This window comes from Panthera uncia, chromosome D4, assembly GCF_023721935.1.
Source record: "Panthera uncia isolate 11264 chromosome D4, Puncia_PCG_1.0, whole genome shotgun sequence".
In the NCBI taxonomy this organism is placed as follows: domain Eukaryota; kingdom Metazoa; phylum Chordata; class Mammalia; order Carnivora; family Felidae; genus Panthera; species Panthera uncia.
In genome coordinates, this window is record NC_064807.1 from 69,675,135 (window position 1) to 69,696,722 (window position 21,588).

General features: G+C 38.0%; 1 protein-coding gene across 2 annotated transcripts in view; it reads right to left on the reverse strand.

Moving 5' to 3' along the window:
* Positions 1-21,588, reverse strand: part of ECPAS (Ecm29 proteasome adaptor and scaffold) — a 105,612-nt gene that overhangs the window by 57,588 nt on the left and 26,436 nt on the right. For both annotated transcript variants that reach the window (XM_049635887.1, XM_049635894.1), the window contains 7 exons: positions 17,583-17,699; positions 15,992-16,110; positions 14,709-14,858; positions 11,194-11,362; positions 8,181-8,320; positions 4,386-4,467; positions 2,113-2,232 (listed from right to left, as the gene is read on the reverse strand). In XM_049635887.1, the coding sequence (XP_049491844.1) occupies positions 2,113-2,232; positions 4,386-4,467; positions 8,181-8,320; positions 11,194-11,362; positions 14,709-14,858; positions 15,992-16,110; positions 17,583-17,699 (897 nt within the window). The remainder of the gene's footprint in view (positions 1-2,112; positions 2,233-4,385; positions 4,468-8,180; positions 8,321-11,193; positions 11,363-14,708; positions 14,859-15,991; positions 16,111-17,582; positions 17,700-21,588) is intronic.

Here is a 21,588-nt window from a genome sequence, read left to right on the forward strand (position 1 = left end):
ATATGGTAAAATGAAAGAAGCAAAAGGAATAATCAACACTAATGTTTTGTCAGAAAAAATAAAATTCATGGTGCTTACATTATATGCAAAGAATTATGCTACGTTCAAAATCAAGATGAGGTAACATATGACTAATTAAAGGCACTGGTATCAGGAAAGAAGAGGCTCATCTAAATGATACCTTGAAGGATTCTATGACTGAAAGGTGGAGGGGGTGGGCGGGGCCAATTATGTAGAACAGTAATATGCAATCATTAAAAACAGGAATATAACAAAGAATGTGTGCGATGAACAAGGAGTTTGTCTTTGCATATACAAAGTTTCGGCTAGATTTATTTTGAAAACACTAAATAACTACAAATAAATTATACACCTACAGGATATCTATGAATACTCTGTCACAAAATTCTAGCTGCTTATTATGTAACATAGTGTTACTACAACCAAATATTCTGAACCAAAATTATCAAGACACTGTCTGGGAAACAGTGCTTGGGAATACCAATTATAAAACACCAATCATGAAAAAGAAATGAAAGAAGCTCCGTGATAATTTTATGTTTAAGGAGACACAAAACAATACTTTAAAGTTACTCAAATCCTAGAGTGCCAGATGTGGAGAATACAAGTTTTATCATCTAAGAGGAGGAAGCAGCCACTGATACAAAATAGGCTTTAAGAGGGAGAGATGCTAAGAAGTCTATGTCCACCATACAGTGAACACGAAGGAGAGTGTTCTCATTCTGGGACTGAAAGAGAAGGGTGGCAGGAAATGGGAACATTTTTCAGACGGGAGGTAGCACACTGGAGTGCATCCTGAAACATGAGTAGATGTTTACCAAGCTAAAGGGGGAAGAGGAGCTCTGCCAGGTAAAGGGAACATTCTGAGCAGAGACAGAGCCATGAAAACAGTATATTTCAAGAGGAACAATTTTTGTTGGAGCTTAAGGTACAGGGTAAGGTGGGGGTGGGGGGCAAGAGAGGAGACTGGAAGATAAATAACTGCTAACTTTTCAGCGGTTACTAGGAACCTGATAATTGAATGAGAACTAGCCACTGCTAGTGGGAAAAAAATTTCAGGTGGAAATTTAGGGTGGAATTAGGGTGGAAAAAAAATTTTTTTTAGAAAAACAGGAAAAGCTCTGACACTGATTTAAGTTCAAAAGCAAATAACTAATGACAAAATTATACCCAAATCTCTCTATTCCTGAGCTCTGCTGGTCACCACTTGGATAAAAGGTAAGAGCTTTTGCAGAGGGACTCATCCCACATCAAAAGAGAGTATAAGGATTTCCAATGCAGCAAAAGCCCTGGTGGCAACAGAGAAAACAGAATGGCTGTGGGCAAGAGGAAGGGAAACAAGATAGGAGATTACTGGAATAACCAAAATAAGAAAGGACAGTCTCAATTAACACCAGCATTAAATATAGGGAGATAAAGACATTAAGAAGGCAGAATCAAGAGGATTTGGCCATTGTCATCACATGGGGTTCTTTTCCACTTAACTGACTGGTAGAAACTTGTTCACTTAAAAACATTTTTGGAGCACATGAGTGGCTTAGTCAGTTAAGTGTTCAATTTTGATTTCGGCTCAGGTCATGATCTCACGGTTCATGGGTTCAAGCCCTACGTCAGGTTCTGTGCTGACAATGCACAGCCTGCTTGGGATTCTCTCTTTCTCTCAAAATAAATAGGTAAGCTTAAGAAAAGAAAAAAGAAGAGAAAAGGAGAAAAGGAGAAAAGGAGAGGGAAGGGAAGGGAAGGGAAGGGAAGGGAAGGGAAGGGAAGGGAAGGGAAGGAAAAAGAAGACGGAAAAAGAAGACAAAAAAACACACATTTTTGGAGAAGAGCAACTCAGAAAAACATTAGTTTGAAAGGACAGTCACCATACATTTAAGTTGGATGTTAACTATATATAGTACACACTCGACAACAAAAATTTTTTAAATCATTTCTGCAGTTACACTTGAGATAGAAAAAAAAGATGGATTCTCGTTAATCTTGTTAATACGTCAATGCATCTCCTAAATATCCATTAATGCATTTCTTTCTCTAATTAAACAGACATAAAAGTTGTAAACAGGCCATTTTTCTCTGCAAAGAACAAATTACCTGAATGTTAGCAGGGAACGTTTCTGCAGCTTGTCTAGAACGAAGGAGATGGGGGACAATCTTCAACTTGACCCTTGTACTGACTGGGTCCCTCTTCAGCTCTGGCTTCAGAACTGCTCCCTGTTCAAAAGATGCTTAATTATAACTCAGCATTTCAAAATTACTGTGTGCTGAAAAAGTCATGAGAGATCATCTAAATCAGTAGTCTCTCAAGCTTTTGTTTCAAGATCACTTTACACTCTTACAAACTACTGAACACACAGAGTTTTTGCTTATATTGGAACACCTATCACCATACGCTACATTAAAAACTAAACTGAGAAATTTTTACATATTCACTTAAAATTATATTAATAAACCTATCATATATTTTAATAACATATTTTTTAGAAAATTAACTATATTTTCCCAGACAAAAAACTGTACTGACATTGTTTCATGTTTTTCTATAAATATCTTGATTGTCCACCTTAATAGAAGAGAGTTGGATTCTTTTATCTTCTACATTCAATCTATTGTGGTTATGTTATTTTGGTTAAATTGCATTTTAAAAAAAAAACCCAGTTTCAAAAAAGATACATGGTTGGAAAACTTGGGATGATTTTAGCCTTTTCAGGTACTTGTAGATATTCTTTGACACTATGCCAAAACTTAATAAACAACAGCACCTTGAAGGTTAAAATCTGGATTTGAAACCGTTATCACTGAACTTTTGCATATTGTGTCATCCTAAATTCCACTGAGCTATAACCTTTTAACACTTCTATAACATCACCGGTCATTTGGAATATAGTGGCTCACTGAGTTAAGCAAACATCTCATTATAAAGCATTTTTAAAAATCACACGTTAATATCACCACCAGTCTCATCAGAAAAATCTGTAGGTACTAACAAGCAGTCAGGCTCATTGTGATGGGATTCAAGTTTCCCTAAATTCTAACTTTTGCTTGAAAGTTCAACTTTTACCACTGGCAATAAACTGTATTAACTGTTCTTGAAGCCTCATTTCTTCATTTTGGAGAACATATCTGCCAAATACCATCTCAATAACCACAGTTGCCCTGTCTACAGGTAAAATAAGTTTTACCGCTTCATCAAAGATATTCTTAAGTAAAGCTGAGTTTTCTTCTTTTTTTTTCAACCATGAGTGCTGACGATAAAGAGCAGAATAACTACTAGCGCTATTTGGTGACACAGTTCTGGTCTGTGCTAAGACCCCAGCAGTGACACCCATCATTGTTTTAGCACCATCAGTATAAATATCAACATGGTTTAAAAAAAAAAAAGTCTTCCTATGACCCAACAAGGATGCACGGACCACATTCTAAACACCACAGATTTAATCAAACCCTTTCATGTTCCACATGAAGAATATGAGCCAAGAAAAGCTCTGTAATTAGCCAAATTCCTCCTCCCCAGTACAACATTTATGTGCAGCCACTCAGGACCAGAACCCAGAGTGACAGGAAGGCTCCCAGTTCGCAATTCATTGTTCTTTCTGCTACATGACACTCAATTTAACCTAACTGGAAATGGTATGACTTTTAAAATAACTATTTATGGCTTAAAAAGCAGACAAGCAAACAAACAAAAAACCTTGTATGTCTGGATATGGACTTGAGAACACTTTTAAACACAGTGAACCAAACAGAACTTAGGTCATTAAGCAAACGCCTTAATTTGAGGCTTCAGAAGAACCCACCTATTGTTCTAGATTCTAGACCAGAGGTCAACAAACTAGAGCCTATGGCCAAATCTGGCCCACCATCTGTCTTGATATGAGTGAAGAATATGTTTATGTTTTCAAATGATTCTTTAAAAATCAAAAGAATAATATTTTATAATATACGAATATCATATGAAATTCAAATTTCAGTACCCATAAAGATATACTGGCACACAGCCATGCTCCTTCTGTTATGTGCTGCCTATGGCTGCTTCCATGTTAGGGCAAAGTTAAATAGTTGCTGCCTCAGAACCACATGGCCAGCAAAGCCTAAATAATTTACAGAAAACAGCTGTGGATCCCTAATCTACACAGTGTATCATCATTATTTAAGCACAGGAATTGAAACTACCAGATCAAATAAACTAAGTTGCCAGAAAATTTTAATCCACCCAGACTAGCATGGCTTAAAATTTCCTCCTATATTTCCTACAGTACAGGTTCGGCTTAAATCAAAATAACTAGGGAGAAAAAATTCAAATATATGGAGCTCCTATCAACCAAATGTTTTTTATTACGATGTGAGAATAAATCAAAACAACCTACCTCTTTCGTCTTCAGTGGTATATCTCCAAGGTATACCTTGTACATCTTATTAATGATGGCAGGATTATTCCAGTCAATCAAGCTACAGAAGGTTTCAACACAGCTTGTTAAAATTATTTTTCTCCCACTTCAATTATCTCAAAAAACACACAGCCCCAATATTTGTTACCAAAGGAAATGTTAGAAATACACAAATGAACTGGGCAACTGACATTGTAGAAGAAAAGGAAAGGGATTAATTTAGATCAAAATTAGTTTTTAAACAGAAATACATTAAGTATGGGCACCTGGGTGGTTCAGTCGCTTGAGTGTCCAGCTCTGTATTCCAGCTCAGGTCAAGATCCCACAGTTCGTGGGATCGAGCCCCGCATCGGGCTTTGTGCGGAGAGCGTGGAACCTGCTTGAGATTCTGTTTCTCCCTTTCTCTCTGCGCCCCCCGCCCCTTTCAAAAATAAATAAATAAACTGAGGCGCCTGGATGGCTCAGTCAGTTAAGTATCCAACTTTGGCTCAGGTCATGATCTCGCAGTCCATGAGTTTGAGCCCTGTGTCGGGCTCTGTGCTGATGGCTCAGAGCCCGGAGCCTGCTTCAGATTCTGTGTCTCCCTGTCTCTCTGCCCCTCCCCTGCTCGTGCACTGTCTCTCTCTCTCAAAAATAAACAAACGTTAAATAAATAAACTTTAAAAAAATACAGTAAGTCACTTATCCCACCCTGACTCAAAAAATCATTATATCCACAGTCCAATTTGACACCACACAAGAAAAAATGGACTGCATTCCACTCTCAAGGCCAATGCCATGGAGCAGTTCTGACAGAGCAGAGCTAGACTACGCTTGTTCAAAGAGCCCTGAGCCAAGCATCTGTTTAACCATTTGGAAATTCAAAAGTGACAAGGAAAGCGACAAAAAAATTCATCCATTAAACCCACACCCTAAGAAGCCCCTCCCATTTCTCTTAAATTGTGTCACTGTGATTCCTAGCCTCCCCCTCTTCCTTATCTATCAGCACATATTTGCAGCTTTATCATCTAATTCTATACAGCAGTCATGCTGCCATTAGTCACTGAGACTTGCTCCTTAGTGAGCTCCACCAGCAGGTGAATTAGAATATAGCGTTGATTGGCGGTGGGCACCTGCCCTCTGCAGCAGCCCCTCCCAGTCGTTTTACAAACCTAGCAACACTGCAATCCTGCATTTCACGTACCAGTGAGATTTAACAATACTGTCTTCTCTCTGCCTTTTGACATTGGTTCTGCTTCAAGCTATACTGTATCTGTGTAAACACAGTTTACGATGCTGCTTTGACGGTTTTTCTTATCCACCTCTTCTTTCATAGTTTATCAATCTGCCTCTTCCACTATCCTTGAAGACGGTCCATGATTCTATTTTAGTTATTATTCACCTCCATCTTTCCTCAGCCGATTGCTACTAACTAATCCTCAAGCTCTACCTCTGTTTCCCTTCTATAAATACGTCAGGTATATTTTGACAAAACACACACACATTAGTAAAATGAAGTAAAACTTAACAGTAAAACAAACTAAACACTTTAATAAGGATAATTTTTACTGTATCGTATATTTTCCTTTTGCCATCTTTATAGTTTTAGAAATGTATAAACATATGTTTGATGTGAAAATTCAAAAATGTATAGAAATGTATAATCGGTACCATATCCCTCTCTATTCCCTTTCAGTAGCCACTAATTTTGGTGTATCTTTTCCTAGACTTCTTTTCTATGCATGTAAAATGGGTGGCTGGGTGGGTGGGTACAGCAGGCAGGTAGGGAAATAAACAGATCAATAGATAGATGGATCACATGGAGAGATACTTCAGGATTTTTCTTTAACAAAATGGGAAAATATCTACATATTGTTCTCAACTTACTTTTTATCTCTTAAAAATGTCATACTATTCTTTCTGAAAAAATGGACACTTGTTTTAATAGACAAAGCCAAAACTAATTAGGATACTTCTAGACCACCTTTTTATTTCCAACAATCCAATCCACTACATGGTGTAAAGATTGGGGCCAGTTCAAACACAATGAGAAGTTTTAAAGAAAGATTTTCTGATACTTCAAAACCAAAAGTCTTTGAAAGGAAAAGGCAGTTACAAGCAGCATGAAGGAATTTCAGACCTGGGGAGGGAATATCAAAGTACAGTTCTGTCCAACTTTCTTATTTACAGAGCCCAAGATCTGGCGAGGTTATGAGAGTCCTCCATTCTCAATCAGTGAGAGGCATGACCAGAAGTAACTAACTGTGTAAGAATCCGCTCCTCCTATATGCCACCTCCCCTGCCCTGTAGCAGTGAGCTGTTCCCAACCATCACCACACGTGCAGCTTGCTTACTGAAATGGAACCATATTATCAAAGACACAAAGAAGTTAACTTCCTTATTCTGTAATACCTATTTGTATTGGTTTCTTTGAAAAACTACAATACGCATTCCACTGCCTTTTAGCATGTTATTACATTAAGCATTGAAACAAATTTAATAATTATTCCATAATTTGGTTTTTTCAACCAAGTAACTTCAATTTTTCATGTCATTTTTCAGTCTTCACACATCTCATTTTTTAAATCAGTACACACATTATTTTGTATTCTGCTTTATTCATTTGCCATTCCTTGGGAGCAATTTCCATGTTGCTTTATTACTTTTATAATTATTTCGGCAGATATATAATATTCCATATAGATACACAGAGTTAATTTACTTAACTGTTTCCCTATAGCGAAAATAATTTGTTTCCATTTTTCTTACAATTGTAGGAAATGGTATAATGAGCAAATCTATAACATTTTTCTGAATATATTTTTCTTCTTTTGAATGACTCTCTTAGGATAAATTCCCAGAAGATTTACATAAAAGATTATAAATATTTTTATGATTCACTGCATACTTCAAACTGCTTTCCAAAAATTATTTTAGCTTATAATGCCAATCAATATAAAAATAGCAGTTTCAACAGAAACTAAATGGAGTTTCAACTATTACACAATTTTATTTACCAATGGGTACAAATTGGTGCACCAGTGTTTTATTTTGCACTGATTTGATTTCTCATACAAAATATTTCCTATGAGGGGCACCTGAGTGGCTCAGTCAGTTGGGCGTCCAACTTTAGCTAGGGTCATGATCTCACAGTCTGTTTGAGCCCCACAATGGGCTCTGTGCTGGCAGCGCAGAGCCTGGAGCCTGCTTCAGATTCTGTGTCTTCCTCTCTCTCTGCCCTTCTGCCATTCTCTCTCTCTCTCTCTCTCTCTCTCTCTCAAAAATAAACATTAAAAAAAATTTTTTTTAATTTTCTATGAGCCTTTTAGTATTTGTATTTCTTCACATGTGAATTAAGATCTATTCAGCACCACTTTTCACAGGACCTGATTTTTACCATATTAATCCTAATATGTACATATCCTTTATTAAAAGCAATCTCCATTGGTTTCACACAAAGGAAGAGTCAAAAATGAGTAATTTCTGGGTTTTGGCATTTTTCTTAACATTAATTATTTTAAGTCCATTTACCTAGCCGCCAAAGGTCTCATTTCTTGTGGTAATATTTCTAATCCATTCCAGTTTTAAACTGCATCTCCAAACAGCTTCTCTTCTTTGTCTTATACAGAATCCTGCTCTTAGGCAAACTGTCTTTATTAAAAATTAAGTATATTTCATAACCTCCTAAATCAAATGTCTCATTACAGAATCCTGAAAGAAGAAATCTGTGCTCAGTGAGCTTTTAGAAATATAGCCTCTTTTCATCTTTTAAAGGTGAAAAGAGATGTAGTTTACCTTTGCTTGCTTTTCAATTCTAGGTCCGCTGCTGTCGCTACACTGTGGCGTGTGTCACTAGAAGCAATCACCAGGTGGAGAACAGCTTCAAGTTCAGGCACCTGCTCAGCTTCTATGAATTTCACTATACCCAATTTGCACTGCAGATAAATGAAGGGAAGGAGAAACAGTGATCAAAGAAACAAAGACCCCCAACCAAAAATACTGTTTAACAGATCAGTATGGTCATATACCAAGGATCAACAGTAACAACAGGAGCAGCTCCTGTTTAGGCTTACATCGTGTCAGGGACTGTATATGATATATATTCACGATTTCATTTAACCCTCACAATCTATGAGATAAGCAATATTATACCCATTTCTCTGATGAGGGAACTGAGGCAAGGCTTAAGAATTTAGACACATAGTAAGTGATGAAAACAAGATTCAAACCCAAGTCTCTCCAACTCGAAGACCATTATGATACACAGCCTTCCTACTTAGGTTACAGTCTCTCTAGAATGATAAAGCCTTGAACTGAAGTCCAAATTTGGAGCCTGCAGGTAAGAGAGTGGAACATTATGAATAAAGTGCTCCATGGATTGTTTTGACATTTCAAAAAGAACTAAACCACATTCCACAGAGTTCCACTCTATTGTTAACATATTCATTCTGTCCTCAATATTCTTACATACTCAAAACAACAGGATTTCAAACACACTCTAATGAAGGTAAGTGAAATTCTAACCAAACACTATTCAATGTAATTGAATGGCTCAAATGAAACACAGACTGAAGAGGGATTCTAATTTGAATTTCATGCAGTGTGAAGGAGCTACGAATTTCATAAAAATTCTATTTAGGACACATGTGCCTGAAGAGTAAAACTGTCTTTACCTAAAAGCCAGTTACATAATAGTTATTATGTATATGAATCAAGATTGATAGAGTTTATAATTATTAAATGACAATGGGTTCAATTTAAAAAGATATATAAACAGCTCATAAAACGCTTGTCTTCCTTCCCCTTGTTCAACACAACCTACTTGTAACAAGAGCTACAACAGAAAGCACTCAAACACTTAAGCCATAGAAAAACAATTATGGAAATTAACTACACAAAGATATAAACAAAAAAATGTGCAAAGAAAACTGAAAACAGTACTAATGCCCATCAATAGGAGACTAGTTAAAACCTTATGTGGTTTACACATAACTAAACTTTATATAAACATTTAAAAAGATGACTTTTTTAAAAAACCTGATATGCTGTTAAATGAAAAAAGTAAACTACAAACCATATATTATATATAAATGTACAATGTAATATAAAAATGTATTGTGTAAAACTGTAATAGTGTATACACACACATACACACACACACACAGTAGGTTGTAAGAATGACAAACTAGGGGGAACACCCAGGTAGCTCAGTTGATTAAGTTTCTGACCTGAGACCAGGTCATGATCTCACGGTTCATGGGTTCGAGCCCCGCATTGGGTTCTGTGCTGACAGCTGAGAGCCTGGAACCTGCTTTGAATTCTGTGTCTCCTTCTCTCTCTGCCCCTCCCCAACTCATGCTCTGTCTCTCTCTTTCTCTCTCTCTCATGAATAAATGTTTAAAAAAAAATGACAAACTAGGGTGGCAGGATTCCAGGTAATTTCTAATTTGTCTTTATAATGTACTGTGCTGTTTGAATCTTTACATTATCATGACTATCATTAGAAAAAATAAAAACCATTTTTACTGAAATAAAAACAAAATTTTATTTCATCTTTGAAATGAAATGGTTCACTTCAACACCAAACTATAAAATTGACAAAAAACATAGGCCTTTAGAAATTAGCAAATAATTACTGACATGATATTACAATTTAATGGTAACAACTACTCGCCAGCACTTAAGAGCTTTAGCCCTCAGAAAGACCTAGAGTCAAAGCCTAGAGCTAGAAGTGAGACCATGGTACATCTCAAAACCTCAGTTCCTTTTACAGAATGGAACAATTTCTCTACCTCTCTGGGTCGCCGTAAGGATTAAATGAGACAATGTATTCAAAGTGCTCAGCACAGTGCCTGTCACATAGATCACACTCAAAAAAAGAGTAGCCTCTACTACTATTTACCTTTCTTTCTTACTTACATCCTGGTTTGAGGAGGGAAAAAAAGATCTATAACACATGAAGAAGTAAATCTACTCAAACATAACCCTCACTGAACAAATCATTCTATAAATCTGTGAGTGGCAGGAATGCCCCGCTTGCCTTTTTCCCTCTCCTGGGGAACACTGTTTTGATCAGTGGTCAGTTACATTCCCAAAAAGAAAAAGATCAAATCATTTAGACTGCCATGGAGAGATAAAGGAAGGATTGGAAGACTAACCCATGTTGCTTGAATTCCAAAATAATTACATACTGATCTCATCTGTTCTTCCCTGAGGTGCCTGAGGGCACAGACACAGTGAGGCAACTTCTCTGGAGAGCACCAGTCTTTTTTAAAAGCTGCTCAGAGAACATCTGTGTCCTGTTTAAATCCAGAATAAAATTCTTAATGCCAATTTTTAAATTCCCAGGAAGAAATATAAAAGGGAGTCATGCTTTTCCCCCATATTGTCACATATGAGTATAGGAGTTCTTCAGTTTACACAAAAGGTACAGCCCTAAAAAGCTGAATAACCTGATATAAATTGTATTTTAACTGCACCAAAATAGCTAGATGATTATTAAACCTATAATTAAAAGCTAAAATGAAAGAAGTGAGACATAGTCTCTAAGGGGACTGTATTTTACCCCTGAACTATGTACACAATGTTAGAAAAACTGAAAAGCGCTTCCCACTCCTCCCTTCCCTTGGGGCTTTAACAAATAACTGACACCATGAAGAGAGCACATTACATCAATCAATCGGTCCTTGCAAACATATTTCATTAGAGAGCCTGAATACGTGGGAATTATGTTACACATGCTTCCATGGACTTCATAGGGGCTGGTATACAGGGGGAGGTTCCATTATGAACAAGCAGTGTACGATACCTGTTCCAACTGTTCAGGTGTCCACGGGTTATCACCAATAACTCGCTTAGCTGCATAAAAACTCATTCCTGGAGGAGGCTGTGGTATTCCAGAACCTCCCCCACTATTTGAAGAAGAACTCTGTCCTGAAGATGAATTTTGGCGACTCTGGGATTCATTTAACACATATCTGAAAAGGAAACAAATTTAACCTCCTTCTTAAAACACATACACTCACATGCATATTTAATACACTCAGTTATATACTTTTCTCCCAGAGAATTTTTCTAGAATACTTGAAATTACAATTTCATCATAAAGAAAAATTCTAAAGGTGTCTAAAAAAGCTATTTACATCTTTAACAAATTAACTGTTAAGAGTCCATCTGTTCAGGGCGCCTGGGTGGCTCAGTCGGTTAAGCATCCGACTTCGGCTCAGGTCACGATCTCGCAGTATGTGAGTTCGAGCCCTGCGTCGGGCTCTGTGCTGACCGCTCAGAGCCTGGAGCCTGTTTCAGATTCTGTGTCTCCCTCTCTCTCTGCCCCTCCCCCGTTCATGCTCTGTCTCTCTCTGTCTCAAAAATAAACGTTAAAAAAAAAAAAAATTAAAAAAAAAAAAGTCCATCTGTTCAACTTTGTTACAAATGAACTATTACAGTTACCAACAATGAGTATAAATATTTTGCTCTCAATCTATAAATACAACTATTCAAGAGCCACTATGGGCCCACTGCATTTTGAGTTTCTGGTTGAACAATAACAGAGAAAGGTTAGCTGACTGCAAGAAGGGCCTAAAAAAAAAAAAATTATTATTCTATATCCAAAGCACAGAACATTTTTAGTCAGTCCCATTTTTGTTAAGTTGCAATCCACCTCCAATTCTCCTTATATCCCTGCATTAGAAAACCCACTGAAACCTCCAACACATACACTCCAAACACAACACCCCAAAAAGGAAAAAAAAATTCAAAAGAACCCAAAGAGGAAAAGTCATAACAATTAGCTTTTCCCATTGTATGTTCAAAGCCCTTTGTAGCTACTTATTAATTTACCATCCTATTTCCATTTTTGGCTTCTATAGATTAAACATAAGATTTCTGGTAAATTATTTTTGATCCAGTTAAACTGGTAATTCTCATCTAGGAAATGAAAATTTTGAAAAAAAAAATTTAATTCAAGTCCCTTCCAAACTCTAAAGTTCTATGCTGACTTATTATGACTGAACATTAAAATGAAATACTCGCTGTTGGGGCACCTGGATGGCTTCAGTAGGTTGCATGTCCAACTCTTGGTTTTGGCTCAGGACATGGCCTCATGGCTTTGTGGATTCGAGCCTCACATCATGCTCTGTGCTGGCAGCACGAAGCCTGCTTGGGATTCTCTCACTCTCTCTCTAGCTGCCCTTCCCTGACTTGTGTTATCTCTGTCTCTCTCAAAATAAATAAATAAACTTTAAAAAAAATTTTTTTTAATGAAATATTCGCTGTAATAGAAATTAAACACTTGGATCCTGATGGTATAGTATTCTATATTATTTACTTGCTATATCCATTCAATTCCTAAATCCATCTACTAAAAAAAAAAAAAACAAAACAGGGGCTCCTGGGTGGCTTAGTCGGTTGAGCGGCCAACTTTGGCTCAGGTCATGATCTCACGGTCTGTGAGTTCGAGCCCCGAATTGGGCTCTGTGCTGACAGCTCAGAGCCTGGAGCCTGTTTCAGATTCTGTGTCTCCCTCTCTCTGACCCTCCCCCGTTCATGCTCTGTCTCTCTCTGTCTCAAAAATAAATAAACGTTAAAAAAAATTTTTTTTTAATAAAAAAAACAAAACAAAACAAAACAAAAAAAACCTGTTAAGGAACCACTTTAATATTTTTATAAAAATAAGGCAAATTCTCACTGGTAAGAAAAACTGGATTGAGTACATTATGTGCCAAAGTTAAATTTGGATTTGATAAGAAAAACTGGATTGAGTACATCATGTGCCTAAGTTAAATTTGGATTTCAAAGTTTATTTACCAAAGCCATCATCACCTGCCAATTCTGGCTGCCTCCTGATTTAACAATTATAAAAAGGAGGTTTTCATTTATTTCTAAGTTATAAGCAAGACTGGTGGTGGTCAGTAAATTAATCAATAATTACCAAACAGCTAACATTATGCAAAACATCATCCTAAGCACACGTCAGAAGCATTCCAAGAGGTGTGAGGTTGAGTCCCTGCCATCTGGAGCAAGCTGAGATAATAACACATATAACAGCGTTTGACATGATATCACAGGGCAAAGAAACCACCGAAAAATAAGAAATGGTATGACAGGTACTAGACAGAGGTAGTGGAAGTGTTTCAAGGTCTGAAAAATAAAGCCACCAAACAAGAGGGGTGGGAAGGAAGCAAACTGGAAAGGAAGGAAATCGTACAGCACGAACCCTCTTGTGTCTGGATGGAGGGACAGATGATATGGGGCTCCGCACGGTAAGCTTATAGTGTATGTTCTACTCTTGATCAGGGAAGAGACAAGAAAAGCAGCATTTTAGATCAATATCTCTGGAAGCAAGAAAATAATTAGGCCAGAAGCTGATCACAACCTGGGCCACTGTGCCAGGGACCAGAGCTAGGTAAAACAGCTCTTGGCTTTAACAAGTCCCAATCCATTAGGGAAGACAGATGTGTCAGCAGTGTGATAAATACACAAAGTGGTGATACAGATGGATGTGAGTGTCATTAAGGACACGGAAAATGGCATTCTCTGCCCAGGGAAAGAAATTCATGCCAGAGACACACACTGCTGACGTCTAAGCTAGTTTGAGGTGCTTTTTCAAAGCAGTTTTTTTGGCTGTTGTTTTCTTTTTCTTTCTTTCTTTCTTCCCTGCTTTTTTGATGGGCAAGCATTTTAAGCAGAGAGAACTGTACTGTCTTAAAACATGAAAGGCAAGGACACATAAGAGCGCATCAAATGCATGAGTAGTAACGACTGGAAAACGATAGCCCAAGGACTTTAAGGTGTGACTGGTAAAAGGCGCGCATAAAAATCAGGGACCTTTCTGGCAGTGTAGAGAGTTTTGAAGAAGAGCAGCTGGTGAGAAAGTCGTGACAAGAGCTGAACAGAGACGAAAGTAGATGGCAGCGGGCAGCGGTGAGAGCGGTTTCAGGATGCATCAGGGAGCACAGAGGGGGAATTATGGGACTGGTATTAGCTAAAAGGAAAAGGGAAGCTGGAGGCAATTTATAACTATACCGACTCAGCTATGAGAACCATCACAGCACTGATGGCAATTAAAGAAAAGGATCTATTTTTATGGGGAAAAACGGATTTCAGCTTGGACAGGTTGAGCCCGAAATGGTTACAGCAGGTCCACACCTGTGAGGTCAATGAGCAGCGGAGCTGGGGTTTAGCAGAGGTCAGGGCTGCAGCAAACATGAAAATCTGAGACATATCCAATTTCAAGCAAAAGCTGAATCATTTAAAAGAGTACTTCACTCCACACAGTAAAAGCAGTTACTAATAAGGCTGCTTTGTTTTGATTTCTTAACCTACCCGTAAGGCATCAGAAGGACATCTAGCATGAAGTCCAAAAGCAGCTGCACAGTCTTTGGTTTCTCAGCAAGATTAAACGGAGAAGCTGATTTTGATGATTCAACAGGGTATTTCATGTGAAAAAGGGTTGGTATTAAAAGATGCATTAAGCTGAAAAAACAATTACATTTATTGCAACTACTTTAAAAATAAGGTTTTTATAACATGCAAATAACAGACAAAACAAAAATCATATAACATAAAGTGGCAAGTGTAGCAAGGGCCATGCATTTTCAACACCACCAATTTACAAAGTCCTAAACCCAGGGGCTAGCCTAGCTTGCTCTGCTACTGAAACCTCAGTATACTGAGCAAAGACTGCCATTTAGCCAACCTGGCTCATCACCAAAAACACCAGAAACACATGTACAAAATATGACCTCAGTGTTAGTATCTGAAGTTACCAAAAGAGTTTTCTATTAAACTTTAGGTAGTTCAACTTCCAACATGTTCCCTCAATTTTTTTTCTTTTCCATAGTTAATTAAAGTTATTCTAAAGCTAAAAAAATAAAAAGCAACGGTTTAGTATTTTGAATAAACGTCCACTGTGTTGAATTTATGTAACACGCCTTCTGTAATTCTTTCATTACACCTTTTGCTATTCTTAAAAACACATGAAAACTTCAAAGAGTGCTTGCACTGTTTATCAGTTGTATTTGTAAATACGTGGATTACAGTTTCTCTTTTAAAAATATACACACTCTGAAAAGTAAAGTAAAACCACCACTTAACTCCATCTTTCCTCCACAGTTCTGTGCTCTTCCTGACAATGCTCACTACAACCAGGCTACCCTACAGAACTCTGAGCCAAACCTGGACACTAAGTGTGTTATCTAAACCTTTTTACCCCTCCAATTCCCATATTAATATAAACAAGTGATCTGTTCCTTAAGAAAACTGCTCTAAGACTTCATACCCTCCGAAATGTTTTGATGAAAAGTACTTTATAACTAATTTGTGCAATCACATGAAATTAGCTTCTTCAAAATAATTAACAAAATAAATGCATTTAGATTGAGAAACATGTTGTTAGTTCTGCACATTTTCAATATGCTCACATCAAGAAATTTTATAATTACCAAAACAGTAACAATGAAATAACACAGGAAATTCAATTATTTGTCACCTGAAAGAGCTCAAGCCTTCACATTAGCCCAAGTAAAACAAAACGTGCGACTTTATTTTTTTGAAAGGTAGCTGTAGACTCATGCAGGTGAGAGGTAAGATAACTGAGGAGACCGTACCTATCCTGCTGTGGCTGAGGCTTCCCTTCCATGGCAGTAAGAAGCGTGGGGGCCAGTTCACATTGTTTTTCCACTGGCAGGCGAGGATAGCCCATCTTAACATAAATTATAGTAAAATTCTAATGCAATGAGAGAAAAGCAGGTGAGTGTGAAGGAAATACTCTGGGATTTCAAAGAAAACACACGGTTGATAACTTAGGGAGTTCTGACATTAACAGAGAAATTACATTCTCTCTCATACATTTACCACGTGTTTATTACAGCTTGATCAACTATTACATTTCAGGAAGAATTCCAGCCCTATTTAGTCAAAATGCTTGCTTTAAGATGTGCTGCACGTGAGGGAGCATGACCTAATCGAAAGTACTCATGCATACATCTATCAAACATTCCATTTTTTCACCTTAAATACATAAAATTTTATTTGTCAATTATGCCTCAATAAAGTTGGCGGGGTGGGGGGAATAAACCACTCAAATATGCAATGTTCGCTGAAAAGGAAAAGTAAGCATTTGGCCAATCTGAACCTACAGGCTACACATTAGCATTAATCCTTTGAAGCTAAGAGGAGACCAACTGTGAAATCCTAGGCTGTTGTTTCCCAACTGGTCAGTTACTACAGCCTCCTCAGTACACGGCAGTGCTCTGGTTCCTCACCCGGACAACTGACCAATGAATGATGAACCAAGGCAAACTGACTGCTGTGGGTATGTCTGTATCGCTATAATCTGTATGAATGCCTCACTGTAAGCAAACTTATAAATGCGTATCTGGATCCACGCATAATTAAAGATTTGCTTTTCTGAAGGAGTCTTCACTTTATGAAAGAGGCTTCATAAGGTTATTCCTTTGAAGACATTCTCTTTGGCAGTTTTATTGGTACCTAATGTTCCTATCTGCTTAAAGAAAGGGACATCTGTAATGAAGCTGTATGTACAGAGCAGGCACAGAAAGATGTCTGGACCAGTACATGGCTCCCAAGGTTTGGAATCCAGATGTTACATAAGACCCAATAGATTCTGACTCAAAGCTAGAAACAACAAGGCCAGGAAGAGATCATCTGACATCACATGGCATCAACACTCTTATACATTTACTTTTCATGAAGACAACAATTTAATAGGAGTATTTCTTACCAGGCTCAGTTTACTTCACTTTTAAAAAGGATACCTTTCTGAACACATCAGAAACAGAATTTTTAAAAATTCAGCTTCCTATCCTTGCCATTTACCCTTTCGTTGCCTTCTTCTATTATCATTTATTTATTCATGCCTATGCTACATAACCCTTTCTTCTCTCTATTCAGACTGGTCTCACACAAGCTTCTGCTAAGAATCCAACCATTCCTTTATATACCAGCATACCTGACAAGTCATTTCACCAACCTTCCTTTGCCCCATGGAAATGACCATGCCTTATCCTATTCCTACCATTTCAATGGAAAAACAGTGTGTCATCTAAAGGAAAATATCGCATATTCCATTTAGAATTAGTCTAAGGTGAGGTTCTAAACTTGCCAATATAGTGATGGCATCTAGTAAGTGTTAGGAGAGAAAACTTACATCAGACAACATTCCAAAAGAACACTCACTGTGACAAAGGAAACTGCAGCCGGATCCTGGTATTGAACCAATAGTGTCTCTACCGGGAGCTGTATTTTGGGGCGGCTTTTTATACGCTTATTCAGATGGACCAACAGTTCCATTACCTAAGATACAGAAAGATATGAATTGAAATTATTGATACCTCTGAAACAAATTCATTTTTCCAACATTACTTAATTTGATGAATAGCAGCTACTTTGTTCTTTTAAAGGACATAAATGTAACATTCCAGAAAGGGAATTTACAATATCAAGGTCCTGTTCCAAAATGCTGTGCCCCCCAAGGCTGGGATCCCAGCTGAGCCTATACTGAGGCACTATTCCCCAAAAGACCTGCAAATAAATGACTGTAACACCCTACACCACAGACTGAACATTTGTGTCTCCCCAAAACTCATCTGTTGAAGCCCTAATCCCCAGTTTTCTGGTTTTAGGAGGTACTTAGAGTTGGCTAACATCATGGGGGTGGGGTCCCCCCCAATGAGATTGGTGTCCTAACAAGGGGATGAAGGGATTAGAGTCCTCTCTCTTTCTTCCCCTCTTGAGCATGCAGCAAGGAGGCTGCCTCTGTCAACCAGGAAGGTCCCTCCACAAGGAGACAGACCTGCTGGCACCCTGACCTCAGACTCACAGCCTCCAGAACTGGGAGAAACAAAGTGCTGTTTAAGTCACCCAGTCTGTGGTATTCTGTTACAGCAGTCAAATGGACTGACATACACTGTGAACATGACAAAAAGAGAAATAGACAAGATACTGTGAGTTTCCTGAAAAGAAAAACTCTGCCAAATCAAGGAGGACTTAGAGAGGAAGTCACAGGAACACTAAATGCTGACAACCAGATGAATTTCCAAGAAGAGAATCAGTTACAAGAAGAACAGAGGTCCAAAAGAATGTAGCACAATCTGACATGCAGATTGATGAGGATAAAAGTAGGGCCTAGATTATAAAACGACTCAGGTAAAATGCTAGATAGAGAACTTTTACTTTATTCTGAAGATCATCTGATTCTACTAAAGAGCTTTAAGTAATAACAAGCTTTCTGTCCTTCAAGTGGGGAAAGAGCAGAAAGAGAAGTCTGCAAGTCAATAGTCCCTGTGGGTTGAAAGCAAAAAAAAAAAAAAAAAAGAAAGAAAGAAAAAAAAAGAGACTTGTGTCAAATGGCCCCGATCTTACTCTAACAATGAAATTATCTTGCTGAGAGAGAAGTAAGAAACTGAGCACTGAAAAATAACATTTTTAGAAAGTCTCACCTAAGAAAGACTCAAAGAGTTAAGGTATCTATTCTGGAGGACCAGGCCCACACTACTCTCCATCATTTCTGAAATTTGTGCTCCAGCCTCAAGGCAAGTATTAAAGGGAGTTGTAGGACTTCTCCCAGCAGCAACAAAAGTTCCAATGAATCTAGAGCAATAATGAAATATGAATTTTAAGAAAAACAACAAATCAGGGCACCTGGGTGATTCAGTTGGTTAAGCATCTGGTTTCGGCTCAGGTCATGATCTCACAGTTCATGGGTCGAAGTCCCACATCAGGCTCTGTGCTAACAGCTCTGAGCCTGGAGCCTGCTTCAAATTCTGTCTCCCTCTCTCTCTGCCCCTCCCCTGCTCGCAGTCTGTCTCTCCCTCTCAAAAATAAACATTTTTTAAAAATTATATTTAAAAAATGACAACAAATCTATAATCTATGTCCGTTTAATGAATGACAATAATGAAATACGAGACATTCATCAAGCAGTTTCTACACAGAACACACTTGTGCACAGCACTCTGCATTTCCCATCTGATTCTCACAACAACCAGAGAAGTGGTATTCTCATTCCCATTTCACAGGTGAGGAAGCAGAGGCTCAGGGAACTGAAGTAACCTGTCCAAGGAGATACTGAGCCACTAAGTGGCACAGTCAGGATGTGACTCCAGAGCCCATCTGTTTAACCCCTCCCAACACTGCCAGTTGAGCTCAATTCATCTAAAGTGCCTGTCTCCACGAGACATCCTTGGGACCACTGATACCTTACAGAGACCTAGAAACATGCATTACCACACATATTTCATCCAAACTTCCTAGCTGTCCAGACCTGTGATACAGCTAACCAACAAGGAAAAGAAACAGCAGGAAGCAGCCTAAAAGCAATAGCCCTCTTCTGGCAATCTAATCTAGGCTGTTTCCTAGAAGGACTCTTGGGAAATCATTATTAGTGACAGACAATCATGTCCACAATCACGCACTCTTTACAAAAAAATTTTAATGTTTATTTTATTTTTGAGAGAAAGAGACAGAGAGGGAGCAACAGAGAGAAAGGGAAACAGAGGATCTGAGGTAGGCTCCAAGTTGACAGCAGAGAGCCCGATGCGGGGCTTAAACCCACCAACCATGAGGTCATGACCCGAGCCAACGTCAGATGCTTAACTGACTGAGCCACCCAGGCACCCTGCACTTTCTTTTTTTATCTTTTCTTTTTACTTTAAATGAATTAATGACTAATTTTCTTCTAACAATATCATCATCTTAAATATTGGTTAATTTCCTGTTTAGTTATCCACTATCTGAAATCTTCTATAAAGCCATAAAAATAAAAAAAACCAACTGAGCCAGTCCTTCCCCGAGGCCAACTAGGTAACAGTTAACCTATCAGTAAACCTACAGAATCACTAGCCTTGGGTATATAGTGTCCTGTGCATAACAATTCTTATTACTCATTCATTTATATTCATTTATTCATTAATAACTTTTAACTGAAGTATAACATATGGCTAAAGTGCACAATTGAAAGGGCACGGCCCAAAGAGTAGGCATGGCCCAACTTCATAGAGTAAACACATCAGAAGCATAAAAACCCTGTATCCCATGCCCCTCCACTCACCAACCCCTCTTTCCCAAAAGTAACCACTGCCCTGAGTTCAAACACCATGTTTAAATTTATGTAAATGGAACACATAGGGTGAACCCATGTGTCTGAATATGCTTTATTCTATACCATATATGAGATTCACTCATGTTGTCGCTCAGAGCTGCAGTTCACCTTCATTGCTCTGATAAGAAAATATCACAAGTAGGGGTGCGCGGGTAGCTCAGTCAGTTAAGCATCTGACTTCAGCTCCGGTCATGATTGCACAGTTCATGAGTTCAAGCCCTGCATCGGGCTCGGTGCTGACAGTTCAGAGCCTGGAGCCAGCTTCGAATTCTGTGTCTCCCTCTTTCTCTACCCCTCCCCCACTCGCACTCAGTCTCTTTCAAAAAGAAACATTAAAAAAAATTAAAAAAAAAAAAAAAAAAAAAAAAAAAAAAAAGAGTGGTACCTGGGTGGCTCAGTCGGTTGAGCGTCCAACTTCAGCTCAGGTCATGATCTCACGGTCTGTGAGTTTGAGCCCCGAGTCGGGCTCTATGCTGACAGCTCAGAGCCTGGAGCCTGCTTTGGATTCTGTTTCTCCCTCTCTGCCTGCCCCTCCCCCCGCTCATGATCTGTCTCTGTCTCAAAAATAAATATAAACATTTAAAAAAAATTTTTTTTAAAAGAAAGAAAACACCACAATTTATCTACTCTCCTATTGATAGACATTAGATAATTTCCAATTTGGCCTAGTATGAATAATGCTGCTATGAACATTCTTAGATATGCTTTTAGTGCACATATATACATAGTGCTGTTATATATAAACTTAGGACTGAGTTTATATATAACTTGCTTGTTATGACCATGCTTGGTCATGGAGTATGCATATGATCGGCTTCAGAATATTTCCAAACAGTTTCTCAAAGTGGTTATACTCATTTACACTCCTACCAGCAATCTGTGAGAGTTCCAGTACAACCTTGTTCCAGTACAACCTTGGTATGGTCAGTCTTTAATTTTTAGCTATTCCAATGAGTTTAAACATAAATTTGGCTATAAAGCAGAACCTACATAACAAAACTCATTTTCCTTAAAACAGCAAGTGTACTCTAAGGACATGTCACTAGAAATCTAAAACTTTAATTTCTCTTTCATTCAGTTTAT